This window comes from Buceros rhinoceros, unplaced genomic scaffold, assembly GCF_000710305.1.
Source record: "Buceros rhinoceros silvestris isolate BGI_N320 unplaced genomic scaffold, ASM71030v1 scaffold14202, whole genome shotgun sequence".
In the NCBI taxonomy this organism is placed as follows: domain Eukaryota; kingdom Metazoa; phylum Chordata; class Aves; order Bucerotiformes; family Bucerotidae; genus Buceros; species Buceros rhinoceros.
In genome coordinates, this window is record NW_010398382.1 from 1 (window position 1) to 16,211 (window position 16,211).

The window sequence follows — 16,211 nt, forward strand, 5'->3', positions numbered from 1 at the left end:
GGCTGTGGTTAGTCTGTGCACACACGCGTGCTGCACGGTCGCGAACAAACTCCCGAATGACTGAGAAAAGCCTGCTCAGATGGGCTGTGACAGGATTTGTGACGGGATTTGTGACGGGTGGCCCAAGAGCTCGATGGGTCAGAATCCAGGAAATGGGTCTGAAAGGCTTGGAGTACTTTTCATGAGAAGAACAACTGGGAAACCAGACCAAAACAAGCCTCTCTCCCCTCCAGAACAATAAACCCCTCATCCACCAGCCCTTCTTTCTCAACCAGGGTTGGTGCATCTGCTCCAAGCTAGTACCACGGAAAGAATGCGAAACTCTTCTCAAGACAGGGGGAACTCAAAATATCCCACTCCAGTGCTTGCTTTCATACTCCCCCTTGTGGGCTAAACTGTCAAAAATAATTTCAGGGAAAAATGTTCCTAAACTTTGCTCTGTTCCTTTGCAGATCCAGTTTAAAATTCTGAGAGGACACAGTGATACTGTGAGCTCCTGCCATTTTTGCTTTGAAGACACAAAAATACTTTCATGCTCTTATGATGGAACGGTGAAGCTCTGGGTATGTTATGAGCACAACAACAAAAAAATAAAAATTCTTAAAGCTGCAGTCAAGGAACACTATACAAGGCAGGGAGATTGACTGAATCATCGAGGAGCCTTATGGAGACGTTTTGCTGAAGCTTAAAAATAGCAACTGTAGATGTTTTTTGCAGTCAGATACGTGGTAAAACTCCCGTTTCATACTTTGAACACATTCTTTGACACTGAAAGGTGACTTGTAAAGCACATGTAGCATACCCTGAATCAGAGCTCTAGTTTATTAATGTTTAAAAACCGGGGGGAAAAAGAGTAAGCTTTGTGTGTCAACTTACAAAGTTTGTTTTTCTGACTTGCTTATGTCTGTGGCTGTTTGTGGAGGATAAGTAGACGTTAGGGATCGCACAGTTATCAGCATGGCCTTGGAGTCTTCATGCTCGTCACCTGCTTTTTCCTTTTACTTAAATCTTGATTTTTCACCCTTTATTGTCTTGCTCCTGTCTTTTAGTAATCCATTCCAAAGTAAATAAACACATGAAGATAGAAGAAATAAAAATAACTCTCAGCATGTTAGTCGTGACATTTTCACATAAATGTCAGATTGACAGTCCCAAACTTTCCAGCTTTGTCTGAATTCAGAACTGGAACGTTATTTTTGTCTTTAGTGAAATGTTATTCTGCTGGCTTACATGTAAATAAACTGAAATCAAGCGTGGAAAATAAGCAAACGATCTGTTAATTTTTTTAAAAAACAGTAGATCCATGGATGTTCTTTTTGTTGGAAAGGCTGTAATGTGTCACTTGCCTGAAGTGTGGAAGGGTTAATCTAAGAATTTTTATCTTTGTAATTTTTATCAAGAAAGATTACTCGGCGCCTGCTGAGCAATACTTATTCTCCAGAATCTATCTAAAAGTATTTGCCTGAGTATTGGGAACTTTCTGATAGCGACATACAGGCACGATTAATCTTACCAAAATAAATGAACGTAATTTTGTCTGGACAAGCCTAATTTCCTCCTCTGCAGGAACAGCTGAAGCAGTTAGAATTCCAGAGAGTACAGAGGGCTTGATCATGGGGGGTTAGACCAGCCCTGACGATTTTGCTTTAGGGTTCTCTTTTTTTCCTTTGAATGAGTAGATACCAAATGATGGAGTGTGCTGAGAAACCATCTGAATCACGGAGTCCTCTTGAGAACAAAGAGGACCTCACTGACAGTCCACACATCTTTTTGGAAAACAAAGATTAATAGGGCACATAGCAGACAAAGACCAGATAAATCTACGAGAGCCCTTGTGACTGCAAGGCTTTTGGACTCAGAAGTAGAACAAGAGCATATGGTAACTGTGATCTATTCTTTTTTCCGTCGATCTCAGAGTCATTGCTAGTGACTCCGGTGTCAGGTGTTAGGCCTGTAGTGCATTGACCCACATTCAGAAAGTAAGTTAAAAATTGGAAAATAAAGTTACCTTCACTCCAGTTGTGTCTGTCATGGAGAGCAGCCAAGTTAGCCGGGTAGCTCCTTCCCGTGAGCGTCCTTGTAAGGAAGCGGCTCTAGATCTGGGACTTGACAGTTGATGTGGAAAAGGGGAGTAGAAGAGGTGCAAGATTTTATTCTGTTGAAGACAAATGAAAGAACACACACATAATGAAGAGAGTTTTATGTTGCCTGCTTGCACACTGATTCTGAAACCTTGTGGCAATTACGCAAACAAAAATCTAATTAAAGTAATTTGGCTAATCATGGAAATAGATGATTATTTAGCTAGATGAAGGAATGATGACTGATCCTGTGATACTTTGATCTGTGAGTTACTCTGCGTGCTAGCAGTCCTCCTGGTTGGTTTTCGTTTGGTTTGTTTTCATGTTTACCGTCAGGCACTGTGATCCGTTTGTAAAACCTGTGTATTTGTGTTTGTATTACTGGAGAACTTCCAGGATTTACTCATGAAGCAGTCCAGTCGCAGGACTGGACTGTGCTTTGAACATTATACACGTATGACAGAAAGTCCTTGAAATCACTTAAAACTCTGTGTAACAGACTAAGTAGATGGAAGAAGATGAGGAAATAGAAAGGCCTCAGGTTGCGCCAGGGGAGGTTTAAGTTGGATATTAGGAAAAATTACTTCACCAGAAGGATTGTCAAGCACTGGAACAGGCTGCCCGGGGAACTGGTGGAATCCCAGTCCGTGGAAGCGTTTAAAAGACGCGTAGGTGTTGTGCTGAGGGATGTGGTTTAGTGGTGCTGTGGCGGTGCTGGGTTAATGGTTGGCCTCGATGACCTTAAAGGTCTCTTCCAACCTTTGATGATTTTATGGTAAATGACCTGGTAATGCAGTATGGGTCATCACCTCAGCTCTTCAGTCTGTTGCTGTTGTGGGAATCACAAAACAGACACTTAAGTGGAATTTTGCAATATGAGAGAGATTTCCAGTTATTTGTAGGTGACTCCTTCAAAAGATGAGGGACAGCAAAGGGGAACTCATAAATTTAAAAAATGTAATAACTGAGTGACAAAGGCAGGCGTCAAGAGTAGGGCAGAAGGGAGATGATGTCTGGGAATAAATCACGAAGAGCTTTGTATCCGAGGACTTGCATTTGTGACCTAGAACGAGGAATCAGCGAAGGAACACAGGGAGGGGAATGACGTAATCCGGACAGTAAAGGGAAGCCTGTAGAAGATCGTTGCACACGAACAAAAGCAGGAGAGACTGCATTTGCGGGGAAAATTGTGTTGCAATAATCGATGCAGGGATGGCAGGCCTGGAGAGTGTGAGTTTTAACTGTGTGGATGAAAATAGAAAGCCACGTATTAGTTTATGAAGAAAAACTTGGCAGGATTTAGGTGTGGACATGGATGTACGAGTCTAAGGAGAACTTTTCAGGAAATTTCTGGTGAAAACTGTGGTGCTGGGAAGGAGATAAATAGAAGTCTGGGTGTGGTAGGTGAAGAACTCTGTTTCAGTCAGTCTTGAAATGAGAAGGACTAGAGGGCCAGATTGTAAGAGTAACTAAAGTAAGACTAACTTTACTGAATTCACATGTTTTCCCTTACTTTGTGATGCCTTTTTTTTTTTTTTTTTATGATTTAGCAAAGCATTTCCTAATCAAACTCATTTGGGTTTATTCAAGGATGTTGAGAAAGGTTTTCCTATTCAAGTTTTTGAAGAAGAACACACCTCCCCAATTTCTGAGTGCAACCTGACTCCTGATGACAGAAGGTGAGTTATTTTCCATCCTAATTTATTAAAAAAACCAGTCATGACAGATTTCGTGATTTCAAGGTTCACTTTCAGTGCATGTGAAAACACTCAGTACAAAGTTTAGAACAAATAAGATACTTTTCCAGTCCTTTCTGTGGTTTCTTAACTTGAACTACATCAGCAGCAAGCTTCCTTTGCTTACTTTTGTGCCCGATGATAAGTCATTCAGTTAAATTTTGACTTACATCTCCCTTCTTCCATACACCCCTCTGACTTCTCTCCGTCCTTCACTGTCATTTATGCTGCCCCTACTGCGCTAGCAGACTGATTGCTGCCAGACGCCTTCACCCAGATGAACTACCATAAATCTCACCGTGTTTTCACCGACGGTTGTACAGGAGCTCTTAAATCTTATTTGCATGTGAAGTCTGCTGAATTAAACAGGAGTCTTTTTATTATCTTAAATGCGTGTTGGAATAGTCTGACTGATTATAGCCTCTTTTAGGGCAGAGGACTTGTCTAATTCTGAGTTATGCAGGGCTGGAAGTGTATCTTTGCTGTTTGTTCTGAAAGGAGTATATAAATACATATATCACCTGTCTAAAAGAACAACATGGAATTAGCCAAGGGTCAGGCGTTCATCTCGCAGTGGGATTTATACCTTCATAAAAGTTCTCTTCTCTCTGTGTTGTTTATGAATATTCTGTAGCCTCTCCATTAAGCCTGCCTAGCGAGTTACAGAAGAAATGCATCTTAATCCAGTGTCAGTCTGTGGACATAATCATTAAACCAACTGCAGCATATATTAACATGCGGTTAAGCGGATCATGCAGTGCCTCCATAAAATATGCTATTTCTGGCATATTTTATCATTAAGTCATCATTTAAACCAATTTTTAGCAGATTGTGGAGTTGACCAAGTAGTTTTGTGATGAGTGAATAGGACACATGCTACTGCAATTGTATATATTTCTGAAAAATTACTAAACAGCAAGTAAAATACCACTCTGTACAGCCCTGCAAATCACTTCCCAATCCAAAATGCTACCAGTTCATAAACTTCATGTGGTCTTTTGAGTCACACACTTCCATTTAGGAGCAGAGATTCTGCTGGTTGCAGGAAATATACACATATGGAGAAAAAAAATTAATGTAATCGTGATTTTAGTTGTTGGAACGTTAATGCATCGAGTTTCTTGGGTGAAATACGTAAAAGTATCAGTTTCTGAACTTTATAAAAATAAAAAGCCACAATGGTACTAAAAAGATTTGTCATATCCGGTGACTTTCAATATAAATATAACTTCAGATGTTTGGGAATATTTTATTAAAGCTGTGTGAGGTAAAAATTTTTGACCTCCCATTTAATGGAAACCTGCCAGTTTTATTAAACTTTATGGAATAGCTTTGCTGTCTGATGTGGCTTTGTGTTTGTGCAGAGCAGCGTCTGTGGTAGAGGGTTACCCAGCAATATAACCACTGAAAATCCAAAAAACCCTACTGACAGGAACACTTCACGTTCATTAAAGACAAGACATCATAATGGCTTTAAAATTATTCTAACATTAGAAATAATTAAATATCTTGTAATGGACAAAATGAAATCAAGTTGACTGCTTGCACTGAAAATTATGTACCTGGCATTTTTATTACTAGTTTTTATCTGAAATATAAATAATCCTTTTTTCAGCTAAGCTGCGCAATATTTTTTGTTGTAGCCTTTAAAAATCTATTTTAAATTAGCGCATGTGAGGATGTCAAATCATTGTCAGAGTTAAATGCTGTAATTTATATTTGAAATACTTTTTAAAAATTAAAACATTGATTGTTGTTTTCATAACCGTCATTTGTAGAGTGGTGACGTCATCATATGATAACACCGTCAAGGCTTGGGATATGGAAACAGGGAAAGCACTGGTATGTGTCCTTTTGAAAGCATCTTGCAGAAGGTACAGCTGTAACGTTCAGATTGCTTTGTTATTGATAAATAAGACATCATTCTTTGTTAGCACAGTACAATACAGGTAGGGCTGGTAGGCTTGGGTTTTAGTCCCGTGTTGGTACCGATAATTGCTTGATCTTGGGTAAGTCTTGTGATGAAAACGTCTCAGTTATTTCAGATACAAATAGGTATGATAATAATAACCTGTCTCAGCAGATACATTTAAGAGTGCCTAAATTAACATTTTAGGCTCTGAACAGGGGTGGTCTTGTCTAATTTTAAGTTTATTGCTAATGCAAAAATAGAAAAAGTGGATACAAAGCCATCTATCAGCTTTTACCAAAACAAGTACTTAACAAAAGCCTTCTTCCTGAATCTGCTCACTGATTATGGGAAGTCTGCTCCAAAACTCTCTCTAACCTTCAAGCATGTTTCTAAAACCTTTTCTTTTCTCTTTAGTGGACAGTAGAACATGAAGGCATTGTAACATCATGTGATATTTCTCGTGATGGCAGATACGTGGTATCTGGTTCGGACAAAGAAAACAGCGTGTATGTTCTAGATGCAGTGAGTGCCACAGCAGTGGCACACATCCCAGGTAAGACTTAGGACATTCACGTCCTGTTTATGTAGCTCTTGAATTTTTGTATTTCTGACCAAAAACTGAGAAAAGTAATTAATCCAGCTCAGTTCAAATACACTAACTGGAGAAAGGCGGAAGAAACTTACCTGTAACCATTAAACATTTTTCAGAATGGACTCATAAAAAAGACATAATGGGCCAAAATTAGACCAACAGTGATTCTTTCTTGAATGATAACTTTCCTTTAAAGGTAATGTCACTAGTGAGACCTCAGTCCCAAGAGGCTTCCACTCAGGACTGCAGGTCAGGGAGTTTGCCATTCCTGTGGAATCAGCTTCAAAATATATGAGCAGTCTTAAAAGTGTTAAATTACCTGTGCATCAGAGCCTTATGGTAAAACCATTTTGATTTAAAAATACAAAGTGCAACGAATGGATCGTGATACCTTTACTAGAACTCTGTTAGATGACGCTATCAGAACACACTGTTTGCATTATTTTAATGCAGCTATTTGCATTCTAAAGTATAATCACCTGTATAAGTGCTCCCTGAGAGTCTGAGCAGTTACCTGCCCTAGCCCTTATGGGGCCACTCTTCGGGACTTACTTTCAGGAATGGAGCAGGGAAGTGAGTTACTGCAGGGCGGCATGTGAATTTATGTGAACGGTGTCTGTTGAGCGCTTGGGTACAGATTCCCGTTCCGTACTCTCTGCAGCAACTGTGAGGCCTGTCTGTCAGCGACGGGTGGGTGAGGAGGTGCCTAGTCAGTGAAATAGCAATTTTGAAATTACAGTGGTTTGGAAATAGGCTGATGCGTAGATGCTGTGGGTAGTTCTGCCTTTCAGACCTGTCTTCTGACATCCAGAGGTGATTATTCAAAATAACTAAGAGGCTCACTTGATGGTTTTTGTATAGGTCATCACAAAAGTACAATCACGAGATGTTGTTTTGACCCTGATAACCAAAGAGTGACTTCAGTATCGTACGATAAGACCATAAAGCTATGGGATATGATAACAGGATACACCTCGATTACAGTTAATGAGTAAGAAACAATACAATAGTTAATTATCCGTGGCATTATTTGCGTCTTTCGCATATGTCAGTGAGATTTATGCTAAGATTTGTACTAGAGAAAATGAACAGTAATTGTTGAATGGTATTAAAGAATTATGCAAGCAAATGACATACACGGTGTGAATAAAGTGGTCCACTCAACCTTTATGCGGTAAATAATTTTTAAAATTGTATTTTGATGACTGTAAGCATTTCTAGTGCTATGTTTTGAGAGCTGCTGTGTTCTTGGGTATATATGGAGGCAGAAGATAGTACATACAATAAGGTCCTGCAGTGTGCACCTATTCTATTTTCTGCTCACTAGGAAAAATGTATAAACACTGATGAATGAGGAGATAGTGAATGAGAATAGTGAAGACTTTAAAACCATTATGGAATGAAGCAAAGTAATAAAGAAGAAAAGGAGAAAATATTTCTAGATGTTGGGAATCGGTAATTAACCATGACTTACAGAACTTTTTTGGTGATAATTGGGTTTTGCTCTGCACCCAGATCACAGCCTTTCATAAAATTCATGGGCCTCTAATGAGCTCCAGCGAAGACCTCACAGACTTCCAAACAATCTGTTCTGTCGTCTTACTGTGTTAATTATTAGAAAGATTTTCCTAAGGTGGACTATTCTGGCTGCAGTTCAAGCCCCATGTTTCTGTTTAGATCCACTTACGACAAGGAGATCAGATTATTTGCTTGTTTGCTACATTTTTATATATATCTAATAACTCCTATTATATCTGCAGAGATATCTTTTCCTCAGATTGAACCATCCTTATTTATTTAATATTTAATTATTATTTCTTATTTCACTGATCATTCTTGTTGATCCCTGAGATCTTTCCAACTGGCCCACATTTTTCTTGAATGATATGGCCCCACAATGCAAACAGTATTCCCTCTAACTGGAAAAAAAAAAAGAAATGAATTGTTATTACATGCTCCTCTGTGGGTGATCCTGGGATGAGCTTTACTCTTTTTTGACAGCGTCATGGTGAAGAGGAGCCAGTGGTTGTTGCATCCACGTTTGCAGAACTGTGATGTAGTCCATTGCTTCCACCTTTTACCTGTGCAACTGATTGTTTGAATGTTACTAGAGAATGTCAGACTTGACGAACTTGACCTGATCAGGCAGCACCCAGATTATTGATTAAACACTGTAAGACTCCTACAAGCTGCAGTGACCACAGGGTTGTTTCATACAGAGACTGTTACAACCCTTGTATTTTTTTCATAATATCTGCAATTTGTGAACATAGTTTTGAATTTTGATCTTCTCCGTTGTAGAACTGCTGATCCTCTTTGGCTTCATTTCCTATCTGTACTCATTATCTGATTGTCTACATAGTTAATGGATGTGTGAAATAGGACTGGATTCAGGACCCCAGCTCACTGTGTACTTGCATTTTCACAGTGAACCAATTATGGCACTCTGAGTAAGGAGATGTTTTTTCCCAATCGTTTTTCCTTATGTGCTTTTGGAGAACGTTGTGCCCAGTGCCAGAAGCTTTGCTCAGTATGATCTCCTGAGCCTTCGCTTGCTAAATGATTATAGCTCTCACTGAAGTCAGTAGTACAGTAAAAACACCATGTCAATTTAGGATATTGTTACCATTTTAAGGAGGAAGTATGCAACAATGATGTCAAATCAACCATTAAAAATATCAATGGCTTTAAAGAAATTCAACCAATTTAGCTTTGAATTCTTAAAACAATTCTTAGAGAGTCTGCCTTTATAAACGCTGTAACAAAATTGTCTTTGAGGAATTAAGAATTACTTTGGATGGGAAATTCAGTCTGGAACATTGCAATGTTTCTTCTAAATTGCAGTGGCTACAGCATTGTTTCCTGTAAGAAGTGCTCATAATCCTTTCCCTGCTGTAGATTTCAGGAAGTGTTAGAGTCAACACCCAGTTCTGGAACATCCTGATTTCTATTCTGATGGGTATCACTGGTTCCAAAATTAGACTTTAGTCTGGAACTGTTTAATCTTTTTCCACTGGATGTTTGAGCTGAAATTTACATGTAGAGATAGATGCATGCTCTTTATTTATTGAATGAAAAACGGGTGGCTTTTTTTAGCAGTTCTCGTAGAATGTGTTGTAGCTGCTGAACAATTTCTTGTTAAGCTGTGTTCAATAAAAAAAGTAGGTGATCACTTGTCACTTAACAGCTAGGGTTCAGTATGACCTAATCCAGTAAGGGTTTTAAGGTGTGAGGTTGTAAGCAGCTCCAGAGACTTTAGAGAACTCTTCATGTGGTTAAAATTCAGAATAGGCTTACGATGCTCTACTAGGTGGAGACGGACTGCTCAGTGTGGCAGGAAGCTCTCTGAGAGATTCGCAGTGGTTACTCTTCCTGTGTTTTTCATCTGTGTTTCAGGGGACACAGCAATGTTATCTCAGATTGCTGCTTTACCTCTGATGGTCAATACTTGTGCACAGCATCCTGGGACAAAAGCTTAAAAATATGGGATATAAAGACAGGAGAATTTTGGTGTCATGAACCTGTTTCCTTGACCCAAGGACATAGGGGTTCTGTCAGTTCCTGCGTTTTTAGCCAAGATGGTGAGTTATCTTAATACTAGTGCGTATGTGTCTCAAGCCTATCTCAGATAAACCATGAATGATCTCGCTAGTCATGTAGGTAATGAATTCATCATTTCCAAGATAAGATGTTTAATTATGAGAAAATGATGTCCATGTAAATAAGTAAATCGAAGTTGATGGTTTGTGTTCTGTCTTAACGAGGCAGCTGGAACACTTGCTTAATTGATATATCCATCAAGAGTTATAATAAGAAGATCATAATGGAGTAAAAGCACAGTACTATGTTAGAAGATTAACTTAGCTATTGCAGAGAGTTGAAAAAACACGTTCAGTAAATACTGTGCTGATCTGTCATCATTAGGAAAATGTGTATGTCTCTTAGTACCCCCAAAAGTAATGTCCCAGCCCAAACAACATATGCTAGCAATGTACTCCTGAAAAACTTTGTGGATGTTCTCAGCTACTCTGATGGAGCACATGTCTGCTTCAAAGCAGACGATATTTATGCGTTATAGCAAGACAATTTGGCACCTGGAACTTGGATCTCCTTGGTGCTTGGATGAATAGGAGGAGAATGGGAGGAAGAAGGAGACTCCCCAGTTTACCTGTATCTGAGTGGAGGTAGTGGGGAGCTGTTTCTTACTGCCCTGGTTCCATTACTTTCACTAGATCATAGAGAACGCCTTGTCCCTCCACAACATTAAATCAGTGTTACTGCAGACTGCTGCTGCGCTGAAACAGCTCCGCTTCTCTTCACTGCGGTAGACTGGCTCGGGAATTTCTGTACATTGTGATCTGATTGGCTCTTTTCCTTTGCAGCTTCACTCCTCAATTGCTGACAGCAGGTTAATCTTGCAGTCATATAGTGCCTTCTGAGTTAGGCAACTCAAATAATTTATATATTAATTAAAAAATATTACTTTAAATAAATAAAAGCAACTCTGGTGGGAAAAATGTACCTGCCGCTTGAAGACATGCAAGTGCAGATAGGCCTGTGAATGCTGGAACCTGAAAGCATGCTCTTCAAACTAAGCTCTACTTTTTGTTTTTATTCACAGTTGAGTTGATCTAACAATTCTGAAAGTATTCTCTAAATTTTTAAACAAGGTATCTCCTTGATTTTCTGTCAACAAAATTTTCATGTATGTTTTTTTTCCACTCAGTTGCGTGATTGCTGAAATTACGTACTAATATTTCCAAGATTAACAACATTAACAAGTAGCTGACTATCTTGTTATTATTTCATATTTTTAATGAAGTCTGACTCACTGTTAGAAGAGCCTCTTTCATTAGTGTGTATGGCAAAGCAAAGATAAAATACGGTATTCTGATTTTACATTTCAGCATCACTTGTTGTGTCTGGCGGATATGACAGAACTGTAGCTGTATGGGATACAAATGCAGGCTGTAAAAAGCTAAGCTTACAGGTACTGAGCTCTTATTTGGTCACTAGTTTGATGCGAAGGTGCGAAATGTATTACTGGTAAAAGCATTGTGTATTTCATCATCTGACAAATACCTTTTTAGATACAGACAGGAGTATATGCTGGATTTGTGTGATTTAATTTCCTAGAACAGTACGTTCTTATACACTTAGCTACGAAGATATACTGCCTTTGTGGAGTCGGTTGTTAAAAAGCTATTACATTTCTCTTTTTCTGAACAAGCTCATTTAAGGTTTATATCGAGTGGAGTCATACCTGTGTTTTAGGAGGGAGTTTCTTCCAGTAAGTAACAAGAACCTGAATAGCGCATATATTGATTTTGAAATGCCACATTCTTGTATATCAGTATGTTTACATGCTTGCTTTTGGGCACAGAAAACAGTACATGAAAAGAGAAGCATAAAAAAAAAGTGTTGAGGTTGTCAAGCTTAGCTCAGTCCCTCGGTTACATAGTTTACTGCTTATCATGACGGGCATGTGGTCAGCGGTGTCACAGTACTTTTTAAAATGGACAATTCTGTCAATGAGGTAGCATTCAGTATTTAGCTATCCCTGCTTAGAGCTAGGGCTCCTCTTTTTTTCCATATCCTTGGTAAAACTACCCAAAACTTGAGGCAGTAAGTTACATCTGCATAAAATTAAACAAAAGTCTGTCATTAGGTCTTTTTTTGTGCCATCGTGACTTTGCTTTTTGCAAACATACCATATTGTTTGTGATACCTTTCATTTGTTTCTTGTCTTTGCTGGAGACAATCCACAAGACATGAACTAATGACATGTGGGTCAGAGATAAGGATTAACGGTATTTGTAAAGTTATATGCATGCATTTTGCAAATACTAACTCCACGGAACTCAAGCAGTGTCAGAGTTCAGATTTGCAACCTTGGCTCTATCCGATCTTATGAAAATATTATTGTAATGGACTTTTTTTGGTACTTACTGCATATGCTACTTAAGGCTTACTTTAAACACTCTTAAACAACTCCACCTGGAAGATCTCAGAAAAGAGATCTTTCCCTCAAAACCTCGGGCTTAAAAATAGCTCTCAACTGCTGTCACATGCAAGAGAGCATCTTCATGGAGGAGAGCTCAGAAGCTCGTGCCTTACAGCCGTTACCTTAAACGTAAGCTTACCTACCATCTGGAACTGGACCTGTCCTGAGTAAATCTTTTGAGCAGTAACAGCACACGTTCTCCACCAGCATCGGTGCTTTGCGTAACACAGCTACTGCAGATTTCCCAGGACACAGCAATCCCTGTGAGTAACTCGGTTTCCCGTGGAAAAGGAGGCATCTGTTTAAATGCTGGTATCTTTGTAACTATGGAGAGTTCCAGTTTAGTGCCTTGGTATACTTATATGCTGGGCTTATAACTAAATTTAAAAACATGATGTAAAGATTCTGCTATAAAAACCACATTTCATGTATGCATGTTTGACTGCTCTGTGCTGGAAAAAGACATGTTCATCTTTTTATTGTATTTCTCCCGTGTGGTATTTGTCTGTCAATATAACACCTGTCTTCTGAAACTCTAGGGATTTCATCTGTTAGGACTGTTCGTGTTTGAATAGCCTCCCTAGCTGGAGTAAATAATTCGTTTTAGATTTTAACCTGTTTCTATTCTTAAGCCAGCTCAGAGCTGTTCACCTCAAATCAGCTGCGCTGCTGGTGTTAGAACGAGGGTGTCCCAGTCAGCTGCTGGACTTGGCCTGCTCTCAGACCTGGTTTCCTTCCCTTGAAATGGAGGGAAGCTGGTGTCTGTCCCACAGCTCTTCCCTCTGTTATCACATGATAAACAGCCTCAAGATTTTTTAGGTAATGAGCGTTAGAAGTCAACTCTCCCTTTACAAGTCTTTATTAAACTGTCTAAAAAACAGAAAAGACCTGTGCCTAGAGGGAGCTTAAACCCATGGTAAATGTGTAGCTGTCGTTCTTCTGAGCGCTACAACTGGTGTCTGCTTACCAGAGATGGTAGCAGCCTCTGTTTTCAGGTACATGGAGGAAAGAATGAACTTCACAGAATTTTCTCACTGCATCTCAAAATGGATATAGGATATGAATAGGTTTTTTTATTATAATAAAAGGTTTTTTCCTTGTGTTGTATTTTGCTTTACTGTAGGGTCATTGGGACTGGGTGACAGATGTCGCGATCAGCAAGAACAAGAACTGGATTCTTTCAGCCTCAAAGGTAATCACTAATTCCTGATGTGGTTTCAGGAGCTAGCTTAAAAGTGGATGTGAAGATCTCATCCCTTGTTTTCAGCTTTTTTTGAATGAAATTTAATAGTGGTCAAGTTGCACACAGAAGTGCTATGTTGTAATCAGTATTTACCTCAAGTAATTACCAAAAAAATCTTTAAAATAATTTCCTAGGTATATTTATTTTGTTTATTTTAAAATGTGCCGACAGTTTAAGAGTGCTAAAGATTGTTTCCAAAGACATGACATTTAAATGTGAGAAAGTTCAGCTCTCAGTTTGAGAGGGCTCATCTGATGAGATGAGACTTCATCCTTAGGGGAATGATGTAAATCACACTTGGTAATATGCAAATACATCAAAATAATTGCACCTTTTTCTCAGGATTCTACTTTGAGATTGTGGAATGTTGAAAAGATGGATCATATTCCTCCAGTGACAGAAATCGGAGAGGGAAGAGGCTCAAAAATTGCTCAGGTTCTATCATTGTTTTTCACCACACCTCGTACTTTATGCAGATGGAAGGTTTGAATGTTAAAGGAAAGCTGTCAGATTCCTAGGCTCAAAGCACAAACCGACTGCGTTTGTTCTCTTTTTTGTTTGTTGCTCTGTTTTTTGGGGAGTGGGATGTCAGAATGGTACTTTTTAAAAAATGATTTTGGTAAGGACACTGATTTTCATATACAGGTAGTTTTTTTTGTTTTTAGAAAACACAGCCATATGCGTGTACTTCTGAAAATAAAAGTATGTTGTCTTTTTTTTCACCTGATGCTTCCGCAAAGTAATTGCCCATTTCCATCGGACTAGTACCAAACCGAGGCAGGTACTAGTCATGTGCTCCTGGATATATATCAGTTTATACAAATTCTGAGGAGTGTCTTTTTAAAACTGAGACTGTATTCTGACTTCTGAGACACGAATTATAAACAGGTGTTTGGAAAGAATAATATTAACAAGCTTCATGCTACTGAAACAGGCTTTTTATTACAGCCCCTCAGTCGGGTTTGGAAGTAGTTTTGCAAGGCTCTGTGTGTGTTTTCCTCCTTGTCAATAACCGTTAAGTGAAACTACATGAAAAAGAACTAACTTCTTTTCTTACTTCTATAATATTTCTATCAGGCTTTTTGGGTGAATAGCAGATATTTAAAAGCTTTCAAATAAGTTTTATAACTCTGCCAGCAGTGACAATGTGCACGTTCCTAAAAGTATCATTTAACAGCAGTTGAAGAATATGGTTAAAATTGGCACAGAAGAGGACGGTTTTGTGCATTTTAGCAATACTTAAAGCATACCAAACAAATAGAAAAATGTCTCATTTTTTTGGTAAAGAGTGGGTTTCGCAAGAAGTGATTGGGAATCAGTTATATTGACTGTGACAGAAGTGGGTTTAACTTGAGGAGTATGTGTGTAGTCAGCAGAAAAACTTCTTTGTACTGGCTACGGCGAGTTAATGTTTCATCTGATGTTATTATATATAAAATTTCCTTTTTAAAATTTTTCTTTCCACGTCTCCTTTAGTCAGATAATGATCAGGTAAAAAAAAAGTAAATAAAAAATGCTCCAAACCACCTAGTGATAATCACCAAGACACAACAGCTAAAATCTGCGTAACCACTGAGCCACCCAAAAAGTAAAGTATGATACTGTATTAGTTGAAAAAAAATATAAAATCAGAGTTCACATAAAATATAGTTTTATTCAGGAAAAAAGCTCCAAAGCATTTGTCACAGGAGTAAATTTTGAGTAGCACTACCCGTGTCAGTGTAGAGCAGCTCTGCGTGCTCAGTGCATCTCAAGGATCAGGCCTGGGTGTCCATGTGTGTGGAGAGCTGTGCCTTCATGAGCGAGAGCGTGCGCATCTGTCACGGGTGACGAACTGAAATGCTGGTTTTTGTTTTACTTACACCAGTGTGAAGAATGTGGAAAACCTTTCTTACGCCTGCAGCGTAGTGACTCTGAGCTGATTGCCAAGTGTGTATTCTGTCGTCTGTCTGCTCCAGGGAGAAAAAATTTGCCACTGTCACCTTCTGTTTCTCTTGATCTTTAAATTAATTGAGCAGTCCTGGGATGTGAACGTGTTTAAGTATAAATGGAGTGTCGATACATCTTTATGTAATGCACATATAAAGCTCAGACACTCCTCTCAACTTGCTCTACCATAGTATTCTGTGTGAAGAATAATAAAATACATTGTACCAATGCATTAAATAGCTGTGACCTATCAGGTAAAGAAAAAAATCCCCTGGAGCAGAAATCTTATTTATGCTGCATGGTACTAGAGAATAAAATTACTCACTTGTCTGCTGGGAAATTTTGAACAATTTTAAATGAATACATTAGTTCCAAGCTCAATTTACTAAAGAAAATATGTGAATATGTAAATTATTGACAGGTTTCCTTCCGTTCTGTATAACCACTCTGATAAACCATTCTTTACTATGTCAAACAAAGAATCTCTGCTGTCAGTGGACATCAGACAGAGTTTTGTGAGGAAAACCATGAATAAGACCGTGTAACTTGCTGCCATACCACTTACATAATTTTTTAAAAGGAGCTTTCAGGTAGATTGTTTTTCATGTTGGACATGATGGAGCACAAATTTATTCTGTGTAATAAAGGCTCCTTCCAGCACAGTGTGGTATCTTTTCTCCCCTTTCTTAGGAGCAACCCCGGGAGGATTGTATC

The 16,211-nt window shown here is 38.7% G+C and overlaps 1 protein-coding gene across 1 annotated transcript; it reads left to right on the forward strand.

The window, feature by feature from the left end:
• Nucleotides 1-56: 56 nt before the first annotated feature.
• WDR88 (WD repeat domain 88) lies at nt 57-15,573 on the forward strand. Its single transcript, XM_010131082.1, has 11 exons — nt 57-137; nt 453-563; nt 3,672-3,760; nt 5,596-5,659; nt 6,144-6,282; nt 7,183-7,312; nt 9,718-9,902; nt 11,229-11,311; nt 13,449-13,517; nt 13,911-14,003; nt 15,436-15,573. The coding sequence occupies exons 1-11, from the start codon at nt 57-59 to the stop codon at nt 15,571-15,573; spliced, it is 1,182 nt and encodes a 393-aa protein (XP_010129384.1).
• Nucleotides 15,574-16,211: the final 638 nt, after the last annotated feature.

What these genes read in the sequence shown, in the direction of transcription:
- WDR88 (XM_010131082.1), top strand. Translation starts at nt 57, where the DNA reads ATGACTGAGAAAAGCCTGCTCAGATGGGCTGTGACAGGATTTGTGACG. An exon ending in ATGGAACGGTGAAGCTCTGG is followed by an intron (nt 564 to 3,671) that starts GTATGTTATGAG and finishes GGTTTATTCAAG; the next exon opens with GATGTTGAGAAAGGTTTTCC. An exon ending in CTGCGTTTTTAGCCAAGATG is followed by an intron (nt 9,903 to 11,228) that starts GTGAGTTATCTT and finishes TTTACATTTCAG; the next exon opens with CATCACTTGTTGTGTCTGGC.